The sequence below is a fragment of the Haliaeetus leucocephalus genome, unplaced genomic scaffold, assembly GCF_000737465.1.
Source record: "Haliaeetus leucocephalus isolate CR32 unplaced genomic scaffold, Haliaeetus_leucocephalus-4.0 Scaffold143, whole genome shotgun sequence".
NCBI lineage: Eukaryota > Metazoa > Chordata > Aves > Accipitriformes > Accipitridae > Haliaeetus > Haliaeetus leucocephalus.
The window spans coordinates 1,625,487-1,648,205 of NW_010972579.1; the positions used below are offsets into that span (position 1 = coordinate 1,625,487).

A 22,719-nucleotide genomic window follows, 5' to 3' on the forward strand; every position below is an offset into this window, starting at 1 on the left:
AAACGACGCACCCTCTGACTGGCTGCCGCAGGGCGAACTCATGCTTCTGTGCGGCCCGGAGCGCCCATAGGATAGGGCGCGGCGTGACGCCCTGAGTCGTGATTGGTCCGACATGCTCACAGCCGACGTCCCGGCACGCGATTGGCCGACGGCGTCGAGCCGGCGGTGAAGTGTTCGCAGCCGATAGGCCGGCGGCACGCAGCGTGCGGGGCTGCGCCGCGCTCCTATTGGCTGGCGGCCGTCACCGGGTCCCGCTTCACGTCTAATGGTGGCCGGGCCGGGTCGGGCGGCTGCGGCGCTGCGGACCCGTCCGGAGAGCGTCGCCCCCCCTCTCCGCCGCCCCCCAGGCAGGCCCGGCCGCCTCGCCATGGCTCCCGGCTGGCTCGGCCGCCTCTGCCTCCTGCTGCTCTGCCTCTGCGGGGAGGCCGCCGCTGGGTGAGTGCGCCGGGCCTGTGTGTGTGGTGTTCCCTCAGCGCCGGGCCTGTCTCCTCGGCCGCAGTGCTGACGGGGCCTTGCTTCCCTTCCCCCCCCCCCCTCTCCCCGGCAGGAGGGACTTCTACAAGATTCTGGGGGTGTCCCGCGGCGCCTCCATCAAGGACATCAAGAAGGCTTATCGGAAACTGGCGCTGCAGCTCCATCCCGACAGGAACCCCGACGACCCCCGGGCGCAGGAGAAGTTCCAGGACCTGGGGGCTGCTTACGAGGTGAGGCCGGGGGCTGCGGTTTACCCCCCCACCCCGTGCTCGTTCGCCGCACCACTACCTGCGGTGTAAGGAGGCCCGGTGTAGCTGCTGGGGAAGGAGAGGGGTGAAGTTGTGCACCCTGTTGTGAAGAATTTGGAGAACTTTGAGTCCTCCCAGGCCTTGCCAGGGTGGACGGGTTTTGTGGTAAAACATGCAGGGAGCATGAAGCTGAGCTTGGTCAATGAGTAGTCTGATGAGGCTTCATCCTGTAACATTCAGGGGAAGGAGAAAGGAGGGCTTCTAGGAAATGTAAAGTCCTTCTATAAGGCACAAGTGCAATCTGTCCTCCCCCTGTTACAATATCGAATTTCATAAGAAATAAAAAGCAAAGGTAGAGAGGCTGCCAGGTTGAATAGAGGGCTCCCTCTGTCAGAGGACAATAAAAGATCTTAGCTCCCTTAGCCAGGAGAAAGTGAAGGCAGTAATTTAAAGTTATTTGGTATTTACTAATAGCTTATTGAGGAAGAAATAGAGTTGTATCAGCTCTAATTACTAGCACAGGAACATGTGTCTGTATATATAGGGCCTGGCTGTAGGTCCGAGTTGATAGGAGATAAAAGATGGTTGGCTTGCCTTTTAGAAGACATTAAGGTGGGAAAAATAATTGTGGGTCACGTACGCACAAGGATTCCTGTTGTTTCTGTAATAATATAGTAGCATACGAATGATACCTGATGCTAACAGCAGAGTACACTATATAAATCACATATAGATTATTTTACTAGCCAAATGTATTAAGTCAAAGCCTACTTCCTCCACCACATACGTAAATGTTAACACAATTTAGGTAGGGTGATAGGATCTGTTTTTCCTACATTCTCTGTCCTTTTTAGCTCCCTTCTGTCACTGTTGGTTTCCATCTGTTCCTGCCGTCCCCCATAGAGCAGAGGGCCCCCAAGGAAGATGGCATTGACCAGCAAGAATTTGTAGCAGCAGTTCCACTGGGAGCTTGCCTGCACTGGTGGGCTGTTTGGGTGGGAGGTTTGTGTCCTCTTTGAGGAGCTGCGCTTCAAGAGGGGAAAGGGATTGCATTCCAGCTGCAGTCTGGTAGTGCCGCTCAGCCTACAGCTGTAGCGTGACTCCTGCTTCCATCCCTGATGCTTCTCTGCTTTTCAGATATGCAAATATAAAATGATTGAGGAAGTGAAACAGCTTGAATGCACTCCTCTTTGGTCAGAAACAAAAACAATGTGTTTTCTATCAGAGCTGGGACCTCTTCTTAGCTCAGACTTATCTATTCTGTAATAAATTGGTTGAACTATCACAGGGAAACCAGTGAGTGTAAAGAATTTTTTTGTGGAAAAAAGTATTTTTTTACCTGTGATTTGCAGCATCTGAAGATTGATGCATGCAGTTTACTTCAAAGCTGTGAGCTTGGTGTCATTTCTGTGAATTGGGATCTTGTCACATTTGACAGTACTTTATGCATGGGAAGCATTTCTGTACCTCTTCCCTGAGTCCCAGTTTATTTCAGTCTTTGCCATAGTAACAGTTGAGAGTACTCTTTCTATTAAAAACATTGGGGAGAAAATGGTTGTAAAATCAAATCAGCAGGGGATGTGGTGGCAGGAGTAGCTGAATATTAACTTTTATGAGCAGTGACTGAGTCTGCTTCCCCCTAACCAGGGTATTATTGAAGCACAACAGTGTCTGTGTTCAACATCAAGTGTGGCATTCTAGTGCTAACACAGACAGTACAAATGCAACATGCTCTCACCAGGTGCTAGTGAAGATTAAACTAGGAAACCTCCCTTCAAATTCTTCATTTATGTGCTTCTTGCTGAAGAGAGATGCACCAGAACATTGAAATCCAGTATTGATGTGCATGGTTTCTAAAATAGGTTCAGAAGAAGTAAGATTTTGATGTCCTGCAAGGTCTTTGTCTCTTTGTTTAGCCAGCACAACTTGCAAATACTTCTGCTAAACTAGCAACGAGATGCAGTGTGTTGATTTGATTGTTTTGGGCAGAAGGGAGCTGGAATTGTTTCCCTTATAACCTAAACCAGGATGCTTTTTGCCATAAAACAACAGCCACTGTCAGTAGTACCGCTGCTCAGGGTTTGGCTAGCAGACTATCTATAGCCAAGTCTTAAAAAAAAAAATTGTGGGGAAAGTAGGTTAATTAAACTACTCTGTCTCCTTCATTTTAACAGTCTAAGTGATTTCTACCCTGCAGCTGTGTGGTCTGAACACAGCTGTTTCAATTAGAAAGGAGACTGATCCCATGTGAGGGAACTGAGGCTCCTCTAGGTATAGTCATTAGCCTCAGGATGGGTTTGGGGTGGCATTTTCATGGGTGGGGTTTTTTTTTCTAAACTTATCTACTGTAGTTGCTTTGCTTTCAAGGCAACCTAACAACAAACAAGAACTCTATTCACAGTGCTTGAAATTGTGTTCTTGGAGTTGAGATGTGTTCTCCAGCAGCCTGCAGAAAGAAGGAAAATGAATGGAAAGGCAAATATTTTGTATTTGTAATTCCTTTCTTGCTGCTTTTGGTATTGTTGGTACTGTGCAGTACTTTACTGGAATAATTTTGCTCTGATGCCAACAGATCACAACATGGAGAGCTTATCCTGGTTTTAGGAAATGTGTGTGTTAATGCAAAATCTGAAGTGGCAAAGGGAGAACTGAACTCTTACCCCCTAGATAAAGCTAGTAAAGCCGCTGTTGGGTTTTTTTCCTGGTTGCTAGCATTTGTCATTGGTTACAAATTCAGGCTGGTTTTCATCGTTTAGCCAGCTTCTCCACCTGTTTCCACTCCTCTCTAGCCTTCTGAAAGCTAACCTGGCAATTTTAACCTTCCCAAACATGATCAATAGGGGAGGAAGGGGAAGGAAGATTAAATGTGACCGGAAACTTCTGGATCTCTGGGGGAGGAAAGAGCAAAGATTAATACTTAGGAATTAAAATTGAAGCTTTACAGCCTTGAAAGTCATGTGTGTTGGGATGTGTTATTCTGTCTCAGTACTGAAGTTAGGTCTAACTTTTGCTGCCCTTAGGGATGAGGGCCAGCATTCAAACTGGTGCAGAGTTACCATATTTGGGAGGTTCACCTTGGTAGGCAAACTTGCCATCATTGGTAATTGTTAAGAAATAGTAGCCGGAGAAATACACATTCTGTGTGCTTGAAGAACAAACTGAGAAACAGGGGTGGTATTAGTGTGTCCTGCTTTGTAGAAACTGATTTGAATTATTCCTTCTGGTCCTTTTTTAATCCTTAAGGTAAACTCAGCATTGTTTATATTTTCTGGTTTGCTTCTGCTGTTTTAATAAACTAACTGTACTTTTTATGGGTTTAACTGGTAAATGTTTAACTTTCCTAGTTCAGTAAGCAAGTTCTAGCCAGTGCTTCTGTAATGTAAAGCACTGCTGCTTGTCCCTCAGTGAAGAGTACTGGTGAGCTTCCTCTCAGAGCCTTGTTTAAATAACTCAGCTCGGCTGTGGGTGAATGTCTTGTCTGCTTGCATCCCTTTGCCAGGTGCTGTCAGATGAGGAGAAGAGGAAGCAGTATGATGCGTACGGTGAGGAGGGATTGAAGGATGGGCACCAGAGCTCCCATGGAGACATATTCTCACAGTAAGGGGATTTTGCCACTTCAGGCTATTCTACAGTTGGTTCTCTAATTTTGTGATGCTCGTGCGCGTTTTTGATGTGGGCAAATTCTATGTTACCCAGTACAGAGGCACTGATCTGAAGTTACAGTTGAGAATTTGAAGAATATATTTACAGTGGGTATCCCATGTGCAGTTTTCAGTTGTCTGTCTTGCATCAGTCCTTGCTTCAAGAGCAGCGAGTAGGAACCAGTGCTGTCTTCCCACATGGGCAGCTCTTGCTCACTTGGTGAGCTGTGTCACCAGTATGGGTGATTTGTAAGGTGCTGCAGTTGCATTAAACATGTAGGAACTTTCTTGTGTTATCTGGTATGTGATTGATGTTTAACCTGTTGTCACAGATCATGCATGCCCTTTGGGGGTCACTCTTTCTTTTGCAAAGTAATGCTGTTGTGACTTACAGTACATTTCAGAGCAACTGTAGAATTTGGATCATTAAAATCTGAAGGCACTTGCATGTTGCTGAGGCAGAAGCTGATTTTATGTTTAAGGCCCCTTTGGTTCTGCTAGGCACAAATTTACTAAAACAGTTCCTGAAGTTGCTCACCTCATGTAATCCCTTCTGGGTGAGAACTCACACTGTCTGCTGGTCTATTTTGAGGAAAAATATGTAGACTTGCTAGGAAATTTTTTCTCATCCCCCTTGTCCTCAGACTACTGAAAACTGCCCTGTTAGTACTGACTTGCAGTGCCAGAGATGGAGTGCTACTCAGAGTTTGCACATTGTGGTGATGGTACCTGAGCAGCAGTGCAGCACAGAGAGGACTTCCTTTAGGCAGTGGTCAGATTTCGAGGTGTTGGCATTCAACTCCTGCTCCAAAGCTTTTCTTTAGTACAGAATGCTTTGTTCGAAGGCATTAGCTTGTGTCCTGGAAGAGCAGAAAGAGGTATCTGGATTTACTATGGTGCTTTTGTACTGTGAGGAGGCTGTTCTCTAGGGGACTAGAAGCATTTGCCAAGCAGCACCTTGCTGCTGCCTTGGATGGCTGTCTTTGTCAAAGCTTCGTTTGATCAGAATTCCTTCCTAAACTAATTGATGTGCTTTACTCCAGCTTCTTTGGGGACTTTGGATTCATGTTTGGAGGTAACCCTCGCCAACAAGACAGGAACATTCCCCGAGGAAGTGACATCATTGTGGACCTGGAGGTTACACTGGAGGAGGTGTATTCAGGAAACTTCGTAGAAGTAAGTTTGACTGCTTGCCTGTCAGTCTCTCCAGTGTGTTATCAGGTTTGAGATGCCTGGCCTGGCCACTGCTTAGAATGATATCTACTCCCAAAGAATAGAACTAAAATAGATGCTCATTTTCTTAGTATCTGGCAGTGACAGTAGAGGATGTTGTGATGCTATTTGCTAGTAGTTAACAATACATTTATTCATCTTTGCTGTCTTGCAATTTCTTGATAAAGGGATGCTTCTGTGATAATAGCTTATTTCTTGGCTGTCAGTGACTAGCTATAGCTTTTTTATTGCAGTAGCTAGCTTGGAAAAGGTGTAAGTGGTCTCTCTGTAGAATTTAGTGATGTTTGAGGGCCCATTCATAAGCCTCAAATTCATTTTGCAGTTCTTGCAAAACTATTTTCAGGATTTTTCATAGCCTCTTTAAATGGCCAAACATGTCACTGCAAATTTCTGGACTGCATACTTGGCAAATGTATGGTGGCCTTTTAATTATTTTTTTATTTTTGTAAGCAAACTACATTTGTGGTGCTGACAATCCCTGCTATTCTGTGTATTAGAAATTGTATTGATTGTATTTGTGCTGCGAGTGCCTGGGTAAATAGGGAACTCCAGACAATTTTGCCAGTTGTGTGGGACAAGGAAGCTGTCGTAACCACAGTGTCAGGTGTTTCATCATAGTCTTGCCTTTCTTATTTAGAAAGGTGCGCAGGAAAAAAAAGGAGATGGTAATGGTGTCAGAGCAGGTTTTTCTGGTATTTAATGTGTGATTAGCAAGGGATACAAGGTGAAAACTGTTGTCAGAATGTTTTGCTGAGGACATTTGGAGCTACTGTGGAGGCAGCACACAAAACCAACTTGTGTTCAGGCTGTTTGAGAAATCCAGACCCTTGTGGAGACGCAAGAGTGCTGGCCTGTGTGCTGGTATCAACCTCTTCATCTTCCATGCAGGTTGTCAGGAACAAGCCAGTGGCAAGACAGGCGCCTGGCAAACGGAAATGCAATTGCCGGCAGGAGATGAGGACCACCCAGTTGGGTCCTGGACGTTTCCAGATGACTCAAGAAGTTGTTTGTGATGAATGTCCAAATGTCAAGTGAGTTTTACGCTCTTTACTGCTGTGTGGATGTTTATTCAAAAACCTACCACTAGATGGAGGAAAGTGCCTGTACTACCACTAAGACCTGGGGAATTTGGAAAAACTTAGTGCAGGTTTCTCATTTCCAAGGAGCCAGTCTTTATTCTTACAGTAGAGATGGCCGGCTCTATTAGATGTAGAGCTCCCCAATTTGCTCTTTCAGCCTCTTATTCCTTGAACAATCGGTCCTACTACAGTGGAAGTTCCACAACTAAATCTGAATAAACAAAGTCAGGGAGGGCCACGGTTTCCAGCTGGGAACAGCTGGACGTGGAATACTGTGTTGCAGTCACGCATCCAGATGCTGACTGTGCATTTAGGAGCTTAACTTTGCCTTCTTTTCTAGATGAGTATCAGCACACAACAAAGGCAGCACTTGCCCTCCAGTTTTAGATGTGAGCAAGGAGAGAGTATGTGTTAACTTGTGGGGGTCTTCTCATTACCCCAGTAACATAAATAGGTGCTACCACCTACTGTTGAAAACCTAGCGCTTGCTTGCTCTTTCCCTTTGCAGGCTTGTGAACGAGGAGCGAACACTAGAAGTGGAAATAGAGCCAGGCGTGAGGGATGGTATGGAGTATCCCTTCATTGGTGAAGGTACGTAAATGGGCGCTGCCCTGCTGCTTAGCTTTGACTTGCTCCTTTTCTGTGATGTGAGGCTGGTCTTCATGGCAGTGAAAGTGTCCAAGCCCAGCTCTGGGTAACTGATCAGCACATGTGGCTTTAAGTGCTGTGTCTTCTGCATGCTGCTGAAATCCAGGAGGATACTCTTTGCCAAGTCTGGATAATGCTCTGAGTTCCAGTCCCTTTGCTGGTACTGGGGGCTCACACACAAAAAAAACCTCTAAATCTGATATTTCAGATAACTTTTGAGTAGGAGCATCTGTTCAAGGCTTGAGTATTTGAGGGAATCCCCTCTGCCCAAGGAGATGAAGTCCTTTAACAAGGACAGGACATCATTAACACGCAGGCAAGTCTTTCAGAACAGCAGAGAGGTATGAGCTCATTGAGGCAATACTCAGAAAGTCCTAGGCTCTTTAATAACACTTATGTGTAAGCAAGGTTTTAGTCATGTAAAGACCAACCAGTTGGGTTTTTTTCCTTTTAACATGTGAGCTGCAAATCTCTATTGTGTTTAATAGGCTGCTTGTTTATTCAGTTGTTACTAACTACCTCCATTAAACAGAGCTCTTTGTTTTTCACAGGTGAACCCCATGTGGATGGGGAGCCAGGTGATTTGCGCTTCCGAATAAAAGTTCTTAAGTAAGTAACTGGCCTAGTTAGACCACTCTTTCTGGTTGCTGTAAAGGAAGCTTGCAAACAACTTTCTGGCTAGTGTTGCCCATTTGGTTAGCATGTAGCTTGCCCTTCAGCAGAGTTGGTGCAGCCAGGGGTCTGGTACTCAGGGCTGTGCAGGATGTTCAACACTGATGATGCTAGAGTAGCTGGATTCACCATTAAGATGCTGTGATAATTCCACTTTATTTTGTTTGGCTTGAATTCTGGCATGCATTAGGAGCTCCTGTGTGAATCACAAGAAATACCTCCTTTTTCCATAAACATACTATCTCTCTGTTGTAAGGAAGTGCACTACTAACAACATTGTTTTGTGAGTCACAACTTCTTGACACGCCTCACCACTCATTGCACTAGAAATAGAAAGGTTATTTAGTAGTACATACCTCAAGCACAAGAAAATGAAGCTAAAGTTCATGCATTCTTCACTTCCTCTCTGACTTGTGAATTCTCCAAACTCACAAATAGAGGGGAGGAAGCTAGAGGACCTATTTCCCCTATGGGGAAGGAGAAAAGTTCCAACATCTTTTATTTCCACAGGCACCCAGTCTTTGAAAGAAGAGGAGATGACTTGTACACAAACGTGACAATCTCGCTGGTCGAGGCACTTACAGGCTTTGAAATGGATATTGCCCACTTAGATGGGCACAAGGTGAGGCAATGGTTTGCTTTCTTGCTGTGTGTAAACAAAATTTAACTGCAGGTCTCCTGTGCTGAGGGTTAGCTTGCTTGGGGTCTGTGCAGCTGCTGGTTGTATACAGTATCCCCTCTGCTAGAGCCTTCCAGGCCAATTCCCATGGAGCCAAAACAGGCCCTGTACAAGGGGCACAGAGTGTGGGTCTCAATTCCAGGCTGTCACAGCAGTTACTGCATGTGCCATCTTGGGTGGTGTTAGTTCTGGCATGTGTCCTGGCAGTAATACTGCCTGGACCCCTTGAATGTCACTGACTTTGGCAAGGGATCAATACCATTTGAAGCTTTCCAGTGCTTTGGAATGGGCATTGGGAGTATTGGGATACTAGAACACTAGTAATGTTCTGAAATTTTTTTTGTCTCTAGGTTCACGTTGCTCGGGATAAAATTACGAAACCCGGGGCCAAACTGTGGAAGAAAGGAGAAGGTCTTCCAAATTTTGATAACAATAATATCAAAGGCTCACTAATAATAACATTTGATGTGGAGTTCCCCAAAGAGCAGCTGACAAATGAACAGCGGGAAGGTGCGTGTTTTAAAGCTCTGTCACGGCAGCAGGCTGCACAGACCTCTCACCAAAGCTGATAAGAAGTTGGCACAACTGAACCCATGGCCTGCAGTGGTCAGGAGGGGCTCTCCTTTCCCTGTGCCCCTTGTACAACATATCACAGTTGGCCGATGCTTCAAAGGGAAATGGAAGTTAATCACAGGGCAAGTGAGCTTGGCTGCTGCAGTTGTAGGGAACGAGATTAGGCTGGGATGTGCCACTGCTGGAATGTAGCACTTGGCAAGTTTGCAGGTGCTTTGTTTTGTAGCTGGCCATCTGTCTGAACTGAAAGACTTACTGGGCTTAGCCTCTGTCTGCTTTGCCTTTGCTGGAGTGGGATCACAAGCAGTTTTCCAGCCCCTGTTTCTACTTTCTTGGAGGCAAGACTTGTGAAAATCCCTCTGCTGTCTAGGGTAAACAGTGTCATGCAGCATTAAGAAAAGGATTGTTCCTCTCTACATCTCCTTCTACCCAAAGTGCTTTGCAGTCGTATAGGGAAGAGGGGTGCAATGCAGATATTTCGTAGGAGAGACCTGCTTCTCAGCTTCAGTGCTCAAATGGAAACTTGATGAACTGTGTAGAAATCTTAGAATTGGCAGGAGGGTAAATACTATACTTCTAGTTGGAAATTCCTCTTTGCTTCAGCAGCCTCTGCGGTAGGTTCTGCTGCTCTGCATAAGGCATCAGAGTAGGCCCCATCCTCGCTACAAGGCAAAGAAGCTCCTGGCATGTACCAGTGCAGCTCTTCAGAAAATCCCCAGCCCCAGAACTTCTCCTCCTGGTCATGGCTATCATACATACTTCTTTTGAAGGTGCCCTTTTAGTGGATTCTGGCAGCTGCCCTCGTGGAATGAGCCAAATGTGCAGCTTTCCTGGACTCTTCAAGTTTGTAGAGGGAAGCCAAGCCCTGGGTGGGCTTTTCTCAGCCCTATGGCACTTACTGCTGTGTTGACAATGCTGGGCTAGCTACCACTTGGAGCCCAGTTGGGAGCTGCAGCTTCAGGGTTGACTGGTGTTCTGTGGTTCTCTCTGCAGGTGTTTGGGCTGTGAGGTCTGTGCCTCTGGGCTGTGCTTTGAGTGAACCTGTTTTGACCCCCTGTGCTTTCCTGCTTGTTGCAAGTGTTTTGTGCCCAGTGAGGGTTGTGGAGCACAGTGACCGCATCAGCGTGAAGTCTCATTCCAGGCTCTGCTGCCCTTCTTGAAGCTTTGTAAAGCGACAGCACTTCTCAAACAGACATGAGGTTTTTCTAGCTGTTGCTCTTGGCAGTTTGTGAAGAAACTGGACAAAGAGCAGTGACAGAAGCCTCTGTGTTTGTCAAAATTGCTCACAACGCCTTTACAGATATCCTGGGAACAGAGAGGTCTGCTCGTATGCTTTGTTGCAAGGCTGATGCTGTTTGGGGGACATCCAACAGCAGAATTATAGCAGTTTAGCTTAATTTTTTTTATTATTATTTGAAAGTTACCCATGTTGTGGGGAGTTTTCCTCTCTGTTTTGGGTCCTGACAGCCCCTAGTCAGGCTCAGTGATTTCTGGTGCTGATCAGAACAGAGATACTGCCATTCCCTGAGGGGCCCCATGGCCAGGGCAGTGGGAGTCCTGGCAGTGTATTACCAGGCTGACTTTAAAAAGGGAATCCCCTCCAATTATCTCTGGCAAATCAGTGCAACGCATCCATTCTTGACAGTCTCCTTCCTCTGTTTTGTGTGGACTTGCTCTTTAAATAGCAGTGAAGACCTGCCAGTCTTTCCCTGACCATGCTGACCCCAGTAGATGAGCTATTATGGTTTTAAGGGCTGACTCACTCTTCTCTTATCCTGCTCTGGTAAGAATTTGATACTGACAGGACCTCAGAGCAGGCAGTTCTTTGAAATGTTTTATGAATGGGCTTTCAGGGGTGGGGAAGATGGCATTTGAAAATTGTGAAACAGTGGGTTTCAAAAAAACTTAAGATTTTCAGGTCTTCAGTAGGATACTTAAGCCCCCAGATAGGAGTTTGTTCCTCTTACTTGCCTTCAGGGACTACTTCTAGTGGACAGTAGTGTCCCCAGGCACCTCATAACAGTGTGAAAACCTGTGCTTTCTAATTACTCATGTGGATTTCTGTAGCTGCCAAGTCCAGAAGGACTCGAGCGTAGCCTTCCCAAGCCTGCTGCTAGCAGATTTCTCGGGCTGTAGAGGGAGCCCAGGGAGATGAGCTAGATGAATTAGACTCCAGAAATACTCAGCAAGTTGTTTGTTGTTGCATTGTACCTAAGATGACAAAATTGTTGTCAACTTCAACAGCAAAGCAGCTCTGGGGGTCGGATTTATCCCTTACAGAACTGTGACGATCTTGAGGTGGTGCGCTGGGCTTTGAGTTTGTAGCAGGGGAGGCTTTGTCCCTGGAACCACTGGCCTTGTGTGGTCCCAAGAGTGCATGAAAGCACTGTTACAGCATCACTAACCTAAGTCCTGTTTCGCCTTGTAGGAATGCTGAAGGAGCAGGAGTAAAGCTGTTGCACCACTGAGTTTGGGGGAATTTTTCCTTTTTTTTTTTTTTTTTTTTTTTCTTTTTTCTTTAATGATGCTTTTAGAGTACCAGTGTTTGCATTATTCAGATACACGGGCTCAGCCTTGAAAGGCTGGTGCCACCAGGCCTACAAGCCAGATGTGTAAATGCAGCAGGAACCACAAATGCAGAGTCCTTCTGTTTGTGCTGTGCACTAACGCTTTCCTTTCTCTTGCAGGTCTCAAACAGTTATTGAAACAAGGATCGGTGCAGAAGGTGTACAATGGATTGCAGGGATATTGATGTGTGGAAAAATTGGACTTAACTGAAAATGAGAAGTCAGATTTGTTTGCAGTCCTTTCTCCTGCCTACTGTAGAATGGAAAAGAGGGAGGGTGGGGCAATTGTTGAGGTATATATAATTTTTTCTTTGTAAATGGTGGAAGTGCTCAGATGAGTCGGGGGAAATACTACCCTTTTCAGGACATAACTGGTGCTGCCTATCATGTTCCGTATCCTGGAACAACAAAGAGACTCCTTGAGCAGGAAAAAAAGGTGGGGAAAGGAGTTTTAAATTCCACACAGATTGGAATTTCTGTTTTTTAAATATATTTTCATGTGACTTTTCTTGACCATCTCAACATATTTTCATAGCTTCTCCTGCTTTTTATGTCCTTTGTGTCAGTGTCTTCTGAGTTTCTGGGTTTTGGGTTTGTTTTTTTTTTAATCCCAGCCCTTCCCCTCCTTCCCCTCTGAGTCCAGAGTGTGGTATTGCTTCAGAATCTGCGTTTCTGGGGCAGGAATACAGGTGCTGTTGGGAGTGGACTGGCAGGAGAGCCTTATGGGCTATTTTAGGCCCGACACGTGGTTGGGAAAGCAGGGAGGAAAGAGGCTCTTAACTACCAAGTAGTCTGCTTGTCCCAAAAGTGAATGCTTGGTTTTAAATTTGAAGTCACAACAGCTTAGCAAAGACTCCTCAGACTGCCATGGTGGGATTTTGGAAAATAATGGGAATGGCTCCTCATGGCCTTGGTTCTTCCTCACCGCCCCCAAATGTAACCAGTAGCTTGTCTGGAAAAGCTCACTTACCTCCTGCACTCTGTCCTCTGTGAGGATAGGTAAAGCTAACAGCACAGAAATAAAGATGTTTCAGTTGGAATGGCAAAAACTACCTCGTTATGTATTTCAGCAGCCCTTGCCCTGGGACAGCTGCAAGTTGTTGGACTAACAAGGAATGGTCCCTTCAGTCATCTAAGCTATGAGGGTGAAACTACAGCTGCTAATACCAGCAAAAGTTCTGTTGCTGCTTTGTTTGAACTAAGGGCCTTGTAACCTGTCAGGAAGGTACCAGTTCTGCTCTGGTATCTTTTGTGAAGACCCTGATGCTTTAAGTATCCCCATGAGAAACTCTCATCTCCACATGTTCTTCAGGAGTGGTACCTAAACAATTTCTCAGAGCTGCCTGTGTCAGTCAGACTTGTGCTTTACTGTGACAGGGACATAGGCAGCAAGAGAAATGAGTCAGTTGTTCATGTAGGAAGGTGTTCTGCTCCTTCCGTCTGGGCTCTTTGGGACTATGAAGTGGGATCCTTACAGCTGCTGCCTTATACCTCATCCCCTGCCTGGGAAGTGGATGGAATCTGTTTTTTCTACATGCAAATGTTTGCTGGGGAGCAGTAGCAGGAGACTCAAGGTAGTTTTGGGTGGTTCAGGGTTTTTTTTCTTTTTCTTCATTGTGAACTTTAAATAGCTCAGCTCTGAGCTCAGAAAGGTGGAGAGAGCTCTGGCCCAGCCCTTGTGTGCTGCCCTTAAACTCCAGCGGGAGCTGACTCAGCGGAAGCAGCAGCACCGGGAAGGTTTCCTGTTGGATCCTTTGTACGTTTGCCTTGGCAGAGCAAAGCAGGGGCTTCAGGAACAGCTGAGAGACAGGGGCAAGACAAGCTTGGGATGCCAAACACTTGGTCTCAATGCTCATCTTCCTCAAAATCTGTAAAAGCAAGCCGTTAATCCCAGCTGAGGCTGCTACTTTGAGTGTCTGCCTATTTGATGACCAGTTCTTTCCAGGTGTCTGTAGGCAGTTCTACCCCTGCTTCCCCCCTTAGCTTAGATTTTTAAGAAGCCTCAGACTTCAAAGAAACTCTCCTTTTGCTATCCCTGTGTATGGGGCTGGTTGCTGTTGTCTTAGCCCCTCGAGGGTCTGTTTGATGATTGCCTTTCTGCCTTCCTGTTCCACTGGTGCACAACCATGCTGCCAGTGCTCACCTGTAGCAATAAAGCCAAAAAGCCAGGACGTCACACCAAGTCAGCCTCTCCACAGGAGAAGTTGATGTAACTTCTACCTGCACACCTAGCAGCAGGCAGTGCATTTATTTCAGGCATGAGTACTTGTTCCTGCTGCTGCTTTTCCTTTCCCTGCTAATTCTTTTCCTTCCTGCGGTTGGTTGGTTGGGGTTTGGTTTTTTTTCATTGTGGGTCTGTACTCTGAGAAGCCAGTGCTATGTAGAACAGCAACAATAGCTGCAAAGCCCCAGCATTTACAAGGGTGAGAAGAAAAACAGAAAAGCAAGCCCCTAATCATACCAAGCAACCCTGCTTCCTTCCATTTTCCTGGAAGGAAAATGTGGGGTGTGTGCAGAGCTGGGATCTTCCACCTTTCCCACTTTCAGACAAAGCTTCCAGGGTTTTCATGCTTTCTTCCCAGGCAGCAGCATACATTAGTGCTTGCCAGGGTCTGGTTCAAATACTTCCACTTGTTTTGGCTTTGGTCTGCTTGCCTTGGGAAAGTTGTGCTGCTTCTAGGATCATAGGGAGGTTTTTCTCTCCAAGGGCCCCAAGGTGTCTGGCTGGGGGGATGTGGAAGCTGTTCAGTGTTGGAGACATCCTGTGTCCCCTATTTCAGTAACATTTAGCTGGTGTGAGTGAGTCACAGTGCATGTGGACTCCTTTATCTCATACGCTTCTTAGGAGGTTTAGGTGTTCACATTGCCTCTTCTTTGTTTGGGACCATGCAAGCATCCTGAAGGTGTGAACCTCTGAGCTGGGAATCCTGTAATGCACAGGCTTAATTTCCAGCCCCTTCTAAGCAATGCTGGTGTTCCCAAATTGGATCAAATGAAAAAAAAAATTAAGAAAAAAAACAACTGGTCCCCTTTTACCCTAAATCCTTGCACAAGTCAAGGATTGTTGAGGGTTTAGATATAGGTATGTTGTTCAATCCTTCTAGCAAAACACTTGTCCTTGAAACATGTTCCTAGAAGTCCTTGATGTTTTGAGAAGGTGGTGTTTAAACAAGCACATGGACCTTGCCTGGCTAAAATGGGATCCTGACTTATTTCTGCGGTGGTTTTGATCACCTCCAGAAGTTGTGTCTGTTCCTCTGAGGCCTCACCACAGGCTCAACTTTAAGATACTGTTGCCTCCATCGGCACTGTGTTACCACCCTTTGGTTGGATCCCTCCCATCCCAGAAGTGAAGGAGCAGTTGGGGTGAGGACTCCATAGCAGATAGAGGATGGGGGTGAAGAAACTTCCTTTTCAGATGTTTTCAGGGTTCAGGTCTGCTTTTCCAGAAAGCATCATGCCCTAGCAGCCTTGTCTGCTTCTCCTGTGCCCCCGCAGTCTGGGCTTGCTGCATCTAAAGCCACATTGCCCATCCCAGACCAGATGGTGGAAGTTTTGGGGCTGCACGTGGGGGTTTCAGCATTAGGTACGTGGGTCCTGGGGAGCAGTCTGGCCCAAGGGAGTGGTTTGTTCCTGATGGCTTCAGCCATGCAGAGGACCGCTGCTGTCTTAATTCTTGCGACAGCAAGTGGCACTGCTTGCACAGAGCATCCCCTCCTCCCCAAGTCCGGGCAGGGGGTGAAAGTGTTCCCTAACGGTTTCTTCTCCATGGAAACTTCTCTGTGAGTACAGCGCAGGCTGGCTCGGTTTTGGTTTTTTTTGTTTTGTTTTGTTTTCCAAAGAGCTTGTTATTTTAAAGTACTTATCTATATCTAAACTTTTCTGCTTCTGAGAGATGGGCAGCAGAGATAGGAGGGGAGAAGTGACTGGTGCCAGGATAAAATTGCTCTGAACACACATAGCTTTGCAATGTTCCTGAATCCATCTGCTCAAATGTCTGAAGACCACATCTGTCTGGAGTCTTTAATGTGATTTCTAGATAGCAGCCCCCATCTCTGCTCCTGTGCCACCAGACTGATGAGCAGCATTGCACGAGCAGTGGTGGGGCATCTTGCAAGGGATGGCTTGCTTGAGCTGAAGCAGTCCCCAGGGAGGGGACAGCCTGGCTGGGGCAGGGTGGGAGGTGTGGTGGGACTGGTGGTATCCCACTGCCCAGGAGCCTCCCTTCATCCCGACTGCTGCATAGCCCTGCTCAGTGTTAGCTGTGGCTAGCAGCCAGCTTTCTCCTCCTGTTTCCTCTGGCTTGGTCAGGCATGCTGACCTGGGAGGTGAGAGGAAAGGGAAGAGGGCAGTGAGGGGTTCTGGTCACCTGTATGCCCTCCGAGGAGGGACTCGCCAGCACAGCCCTTTCCTCTTATGTTAAATATTTCCAGGGACCTGCTCGCTCTTGTGTGGGAGCAGGAGGCTGCTAGAAAGCAGATACTCGACAGCCTCCACCCCCAAAACTGTTGCCCTAAAAAAGCATCCCTTGCTCAGGGAGGGCTGGCCAGAGGCTCCACATGTTGCAACTCCCCTCATCCCAGTCCACCCCCCAAGCTTAAAAAGGATGTCCCAAAGCTGGTGATGCCAGAAGTGAAAACATCTGAGGCTGTGACAATGTGACCTCTGGGGAATTCAGAAGAACGGAGTTTGTTTAGTCCAGAAAAGTGATGGTGACACCAGTACAGGCACCGAGTGCATAAGGGGTGTTTACAAGGATAATCCCGTCTTCCAGACTTAAATCTGGTGCTACCCATTTTCCTGATAAGCACTGATCCCATCAGCCTCTTTTTTTCTCCCCCAGCTGCTGCCTTCCCCATCCCCACCCAAGCAGGCACAGGACCCCACTGCTGTGGTTTTTGGGCAGCTCCTGGAACCATCCAGCCCTTTGCCCCTGGGGAGGGGTAGGACACCATGGCTGCCGCCTGGAGTACAGAGCCAACGATGCTGTGCGAGCAGCCAGAAGATCCCGAAGGACATCGTCAGGGATGCTGACCTTGCAGTGGGAGCTGATGTCCGAAAGGCAGCCTGGGGGACTGTGTGTCCCTGCTAGGCAGGAAGGGAATGTGCCTGCAGCTCTGAAGCACCCGTGGGACATGGGCAAAGGGGAAAACCAGTTCCCAGCACATCGGCATCATCTTACTCACTGGAGCAAGGTTCGAGGCTGGGTGTCTTATCTCAACCCTTATCCAAGCCAGCGATAGCAGAGCTGAGTGATGGAAACCATGCAGCGCATGGAAAGCAAAGCCTCATGTGGCAATCAGTGCGGATAACCAGGCTGGTTTGCTTTGGGGCAGATGCTGTGGGGGCGGGGGGGAGTTGGTTAAAGCCTCCAAAGGTCTGCGTGCGGGTTTGTTCACGCTCTTGCAGAAATCAAAGAAAAAAAAAAACAACCCAAGGACAAAATTAAAAACAACCCTCGATTGACAGGATACGCGGTTAAGTGTTGGCGCCTGTCCTAAGCTGTGATCAAGGGCGGAATAGCCAAATTTGGGAGAGGATCGGCCATGGATGTGGCTACCAGCTGCTGGAGAGATGGTGCCTGTTGGAGTGGTGGTGGGGAGGGAGCCCTACTTGTGGGCTGGGGTAACCAGGCCACATGTCGCCAGCACGCTGCACCAGGCCAGACATTGGTGGCCCTGTGATGAGGCGGTTTGGGGATAAGGAAGAGAAATTTGGGGGCTACGATGTGCTGGGGTCGGATGCTATTGCCATAATCCCTCTGCTCTTGGCCACCGTGGCATTGGTGCTGGTCACCACCAGGGAGGTGGCCATGGGGTTGGGGGTGGCAGCTTTGGGCATGTTGCCTGCAGGCATGGTTCAAGATGAGACTGTTTCTTGGGATCCTGCCATTTTGGGGGGGGTCCCCACTGCTGGGTGCTGCCCCATGCCCTTCTGATCGCTGGCAGAGACTCAAGAGACCAGCAGCAAAGTCAGCTCCTTTCTGGAATGTTCTCCTGCTGCAACCGATATGCACAGGGGGGCCAGTGGCAGGAAAAAGGCTTTTCCAGAGCTGTTTAGAGCAGAGACTTCCTCATCTGTCCAAAAGATGGTGCATTTCAGAAGCATAAAGCAAAATGAGCCCTGTTGTTCCAGACCTCCCCAGTTTCTCCAGCCCGGGTCTGTCCCAGGTGCCATTCCTGCTGCCAGTCTGTGTCTGACACACCATCGCAGCCTTGGGGCATCGCTCTCCTGTGGGATCCGTGCTCTGCCCTCCCAGCTGAAGCAAGGAGCTGCAGCCCTGGGGCAGGACTTGGCATCAGAATCACTCTGGGTCTTGGGACCACAGTGCAACATCTACCTCCACATGCGGGCAGCAGAGATGCCTCAAGTCCAAAAACCAAAGCAGAGCCATGAATGCAGTGGTTTCTCCTAGCTGGAAGCTGGCTACAAGTGTTTTTATCCCTTTGTGGGAAGCAAACCTACGGCATTTGATCTTCAACATCAGCTTCGCATCCACTGATGCCCGCAGCGGGGACAGGCAGTGCTCAGCCTGCAGCAGAGCTCCCGCCAAGGGGGCTTCTTTAGAAGCCAAGCAATGACGTTCATGTGCCTCAGCCCTGTTGTTTTGGATCCTCCGACCTCTTGGCTGCCATTTCGCTTTTGCAAAGGAGCCTGCTGAAGGGTGGGAAGCACCCTGGCTCCTGCCCTGGGAGGCTGGTGAAGGCGGGGGCGGGGGGGGGGGGGTGGGGTGGGGGGGGGATGGTGATGACTGGTGGCCAGGGTGATGAGATGTGGTTTTTGGAGACCTCCTCCTCTGTCCCGCCTTAAGGACAACCACTATGTCATCTTCCCATCCCCTTTCTGTCCTGCATCTCTTTTCCCATCTTCCCCCCTGCCCACACTTTCTTGCTTGCTTTGAGCTGCAGGGAAGGGAATTTAGAAAGAATAAGCTGGAAGTTAATCCAGGAAAGCTCCTTGCCCCTGTGCTGTCCTCTCTTTTGGTGGCTCAAGCCAGCTCCGGGCTCATCCCCAGCCCTTCCTGCCCTCAGGGCAGTGGAGACAAGGGGCATCATGCTCAAAATCTTGCTATGGGCGAAAGGGAAACACAGCCAAGAATTTATTATTAATATAACTGAAGTCTAAGCAGTCAAAGAGCTGTTTTTAGCTCAGAGCTAGATTGCAGAAAAGGAAAATAAAGCAATGAATGCTGCTGGACAGTACTAGTAATACAGCTCTGCGTTTCTTTAGCTGGTCCTTGGGGAGCGGTTTCTCGCCTTGGGATCCCCTGCGCATCGCCCCACACCTGCCCCTGGCCTGGCGTCCCCACACTCCCGCATCCCTCTGGGCAGCATCCTTACAGGAGAGTGGTGAATGCGTTAATCTGCTCAGAAAACCTGTCCCATTATAGCTGTCAGTTCTCAACCTTGGTCTCTCGTACAAAGATGAGGAAATGAAAAATCAATGAAGCGTTGCCACTCGGCCATTGGAAAAATTACTTAATTGAGTCAAACCAAAGCCGCCAGCAGATTGAAATAAGCTCAGGAGGTGCAAACCCCACCAGCCTCTCTCCAGAGGCCTTGCAAACTCAGTGCATGGTCCGGGGTCTGACACAGGGTCTGGCAATGCTGACAAACCCACCCAGCACTGACAACCGCAGCCCCCCCACTCTGTGCCTGCCCCCCGTGATGGATCTGCAGCCCCAGTGCTGCTGGGGCGAAATGAGAGCAACCAAATGTGCTGTGAGAGCTGATGGGTGGTTTTATTACATGACATCTGGAAGCAGTGCCACAAAGGTGTGACATCCTCCCACCCGGGCATTTATGCCCCCTGGAACAGGGATAAATGAGGGTTTCAATGCCATGTTTTTAATGCTATCTTAGCTGTTTCTCCTGCTGCTTTCTCCCCACACCCCTTTTCCCCATTTTTTTCCATCGATGCCAAGTGTATTTCTGCGTTAAGTCTCAGTGCATCCCACCGGCCTAGCGTGGGGACCGTCCCTGGGGCAAAGTGCTGCTGCTGGGGGGGGGTCAACCCAGCTGGGACCAGGCAGGGAATCCACCGGTGTCCTTTGGGAGCAAAGCCTGTGGTGCTGGGGAGATACATCCCTTGCAGGGCACGGACTCGGTCCCTGTCTCCACGGGGTGATGATGGGTCCATCCCCTGCCTCCACGGGGTGACGTGGGACGGCTGCCGGCTCCGCTAGCAGCTCCCTCCCGTGCACAAGAAGATCCCCATGGCCATGCCCAGCAAGGCGAAGGTCCCCAGGATGAGGCCCAGCACCAGCGGGGCATGCGACCGGCTGCTCTGTTTTCCTGCAAGAGGCGAGAGGGATGGAAGTGATGACTGGGGTCACCCCTCACCATGCCACTGTGTCCCCCCACCCCAGCACTGGCACGGACCCATCCTGGCGCTCTGAGCCCGCAGGATGCCGACGCAGGTGGTGTTGAGGAAATGCTGGAGGTCCTGGGTGGTCTTGGGGTACTTCATCAGCTCCCGCTCAGCAAAGGTGGCCACTGGGTCACTGCCGGGCCAGCGCCGCTCCCAGGTGGCATTGGGGACGTGGAAGGTGAGGAAAGCCGTCCCGTTGAGAGTCACCTCGTAGAAGCTGTGGGTCGTGCCGTTGGGGAAGAGGCGGCAGCCCAGGTGGCAGCCCAGGCTCTGGGTGTCTATGGGGGGCAGAGGGAGGGGGGTTAGGGTCAGCACGCTCCCACCCTTTGTAGCCCATTGCCATCACCAGCATCGAGCCATGTACTGAGTTTGCAAAGTCTCGGCCTTGTGCCACCCGACCCACCCACAGCTTTGTTTTCACTCAGTTTAGCTGCAGCCACAACCTTTCCAATGGCCAGGTGGCCAGGCTTATTTTTCCTTTCCTTATCTGCGTACAGCACAGCTTCAGTTTTATAGAGACGGGAGGTTTTTCCACACAGAGCGAGCTATTCATCGCTCTCACGGAAGGATGCGGCACAGGGAGTGTGGGGCGAGGGGAGGTGTGGGGCTCACACCAGAGACCCCGAGGTGAGAAAGTGCTCCCCAAGGCTCTGGTAAAGAAATGCAAAGCCGGGGCAAAACTGGTTTGGGGGTAAGAAGGAAAACGAAGGTAAAACACACCCTGGGCAGGAACATCAGAGGTAATGCAGGTTTGCGGAGCAATGCAGGCAGGAACACGAAACCATTGCCGTCAGCATCCCACACCTCCCGCAAAGGCTGCCGGGTGCAGGCAGGGTGCGGGTGGGGTGAAGGCAGGATGCAGGCAGGGTACAGGCAGGGTGCAGGTGGGGTGCAGGCAGGGTTCAGGCAGGATGCAGGCAGGATGCAGGTGGGGTGCAGGTGGGGTGCAGGCAGGGTGCAGGCAGGGTTCAGGCAGGCTGCCGGCAGGCTACCTACACCTCACTGTTCCCCCAGCCTGCAGCCCCCAGCCCTTTTCCCAAGGGACAGCAGGAGGTTGAGCATCACCCTGTTGCCGGGGTGGGCTCCAGGTAAGAAATTCCCAGCTCTGCAGAAGGGCTCCTTTCGCCCAGGGCAAGGTTTTGTATGTGGCCATGTCTCCGTCCCTTTGCCCAGGTGTCCCCAGAGAGCTGTCCCTGTGCACAGGCAGTGCAGGGGGGCTCCCCTTCCCCAGTGGGACCCATCCCCATGCCCCCCGGACTACCACTCACAGTCTATGGGCCTCTCCTTGCTGAAGAGCTTCACCAGCTGGCCAAAGTAGGACAGGTAGGTGGTCACGTCCTGCTGCCGCCTGGCCCAGATGTCCGGGGGCTCCAGCGGCAGCACCTGGGTGACATTAAGCCCCTCCAGGAGATGGCTGAGCCGCCCATCCAGGCTGGCATTCCCCCAGAAGACAGAGCTGCCTTTGGAGACGTGGGTCTGTTGCAGCATGGTGAAGGTGAGCGGGGCTGTGAGACACACTGGACATCACACGCTGCTCCTCCATCCCCCTCCCTGTAAGCCGTGTGTCCCCTCCATGCCAACCCCAAGTCTCTCCAACCCCACCAGCACCGTGTCCTTGCCTTACCTGCCTGGTCCGCTCCACAGCCCAGAGCCCCACAGAGCAGCAGCAACCAGAGCATCCTGGGGACAGGGATGGGGACGGGAATGGTGGCCCCACAGCTGGCCTGGCAGGAATTAAGCAGGACCGGGGAGGTGGGGCTGCGGGAGGAGGAGAGTGGGAGTCCGGCCAGGTCTCTCCCATTTCCTTAGCCCGAGCCACCCACACCCCTTCCCTGCCGGACATGCCGGGGGTGCCGGGCCCTGCAGCACCCAGGGCTGGTGACGCGGGCTGAAGCTCCGAGCTCAGCCCAGGGCTTGCGGGACCGTACGGCACCGCTCCAGCCGGTGGGGGAGCAAGTAGACAGCGCCTGCCTCAGTTTCCCATTCGTTGGCTGGGCAGGGGCCCCATCCCCGAGGCCAGGGCGGCGGGGGGACAGCTCCAGGAAGAGGAGGGAGGGAGGGGGGGAAGCAGCCTCGCAGCACCCCGCTGTACCCGTCGGGGCCCGGGGCAGACGTCCAGCGCCGGTGGTCCCGGCAAGTGCTGGTCTAGCGGGACCCCAATCCCCGAAGGATGCGACCCTTGGGATGCAGCGTCCCCGCAGCCCCCGCAGTGGGGGTTGGGACCGAGAAACCCCTGGCTGGGCTCGCTCCGGACGTTTGGTTTTTAATGACGCCTAAACCAATGAGAGATGAAAACTTAAAGAATACAAAGTTTATATTAAAATATCCAGCTCGTCCCCCTGGCACAGCCTGGGGCGGCATGTACGGACACGGCAGCGCCTGCCATGGCACGGTATGGCACGGTATAGCACGCTGTGGCACGGTATAGCACGCTGTGGCACGGTATGGCGCGTCACGACTGCGGGAAGAGGCGTGGCCAAGCGGGGAGGGCGTGGCCTCCCGGGGTGGCGGGGGCGTGGCCGCCGGCGGGGCGTG

General features: G+C 50.0%; 2 protein-coding genes across 2 annotated transcripts; one reads left to right on the forward strand and one right to left on the reverse strand.

Annotated features, from left to right (window-relative positions):
- The first annotated feature begins 350 nt into the window (after nucleotides 1–350).
- Nucleotides 351–12,336, forward strand: DNAJB11 (DnaJ (Hsp40) homolog, subfamily B, member 11). The gene is made up of 10 exons (XM_010561178.1): nucleotides 351–435; nucleotides 548–704; nucleotides 4,222–4,319; nucleotides 5,407–5,539; nucleotides 6,485–6,627; nucleotides 7,184–7,266; nucleotides 7,875–7,932; nucleotides 8,506–8,617; nucleotides 9,025–9,184; nucleotides 11,935–12,336. Exons 1-10 carry the CDS (start codon nucleotides 368–370, stop codon nucleotides 11,997–11,999), a joined length of 1,077 nt encoding a protein of 358 aa, XP_010559480.1. The 5' UTR covers nucleotides 351–367; the 3' UTR covers nucleotides 12,000–12,336.
- A 7,659-nt stretch (nucleotides 12,337–19,995) lies between these two features.
- Nucleotides 19,996–21,863, reverse strand: PROCR (protein C receptor, endothelial). Its single transcript, XM_010561179.1, has 4 exons — nucleotides 21,809–21,863; nucleotides 21,453–21,689; nucleotides 20,196–20,462; nucleotides 19,996–20,108 (listed from the first exon to the last, which is right to left on the reverse strand). Exons 1-4 carry the CDS (start codon nucleotides 21,861–21,863, stop codon nucleotides 19,996–19,998), a joined length of 672 nt encoding a protein of 223 aa, XP_010559481.1.
- Between the last annotated feature and the right edge of the window lie 856 nt (nucleotides 21,864–22,719).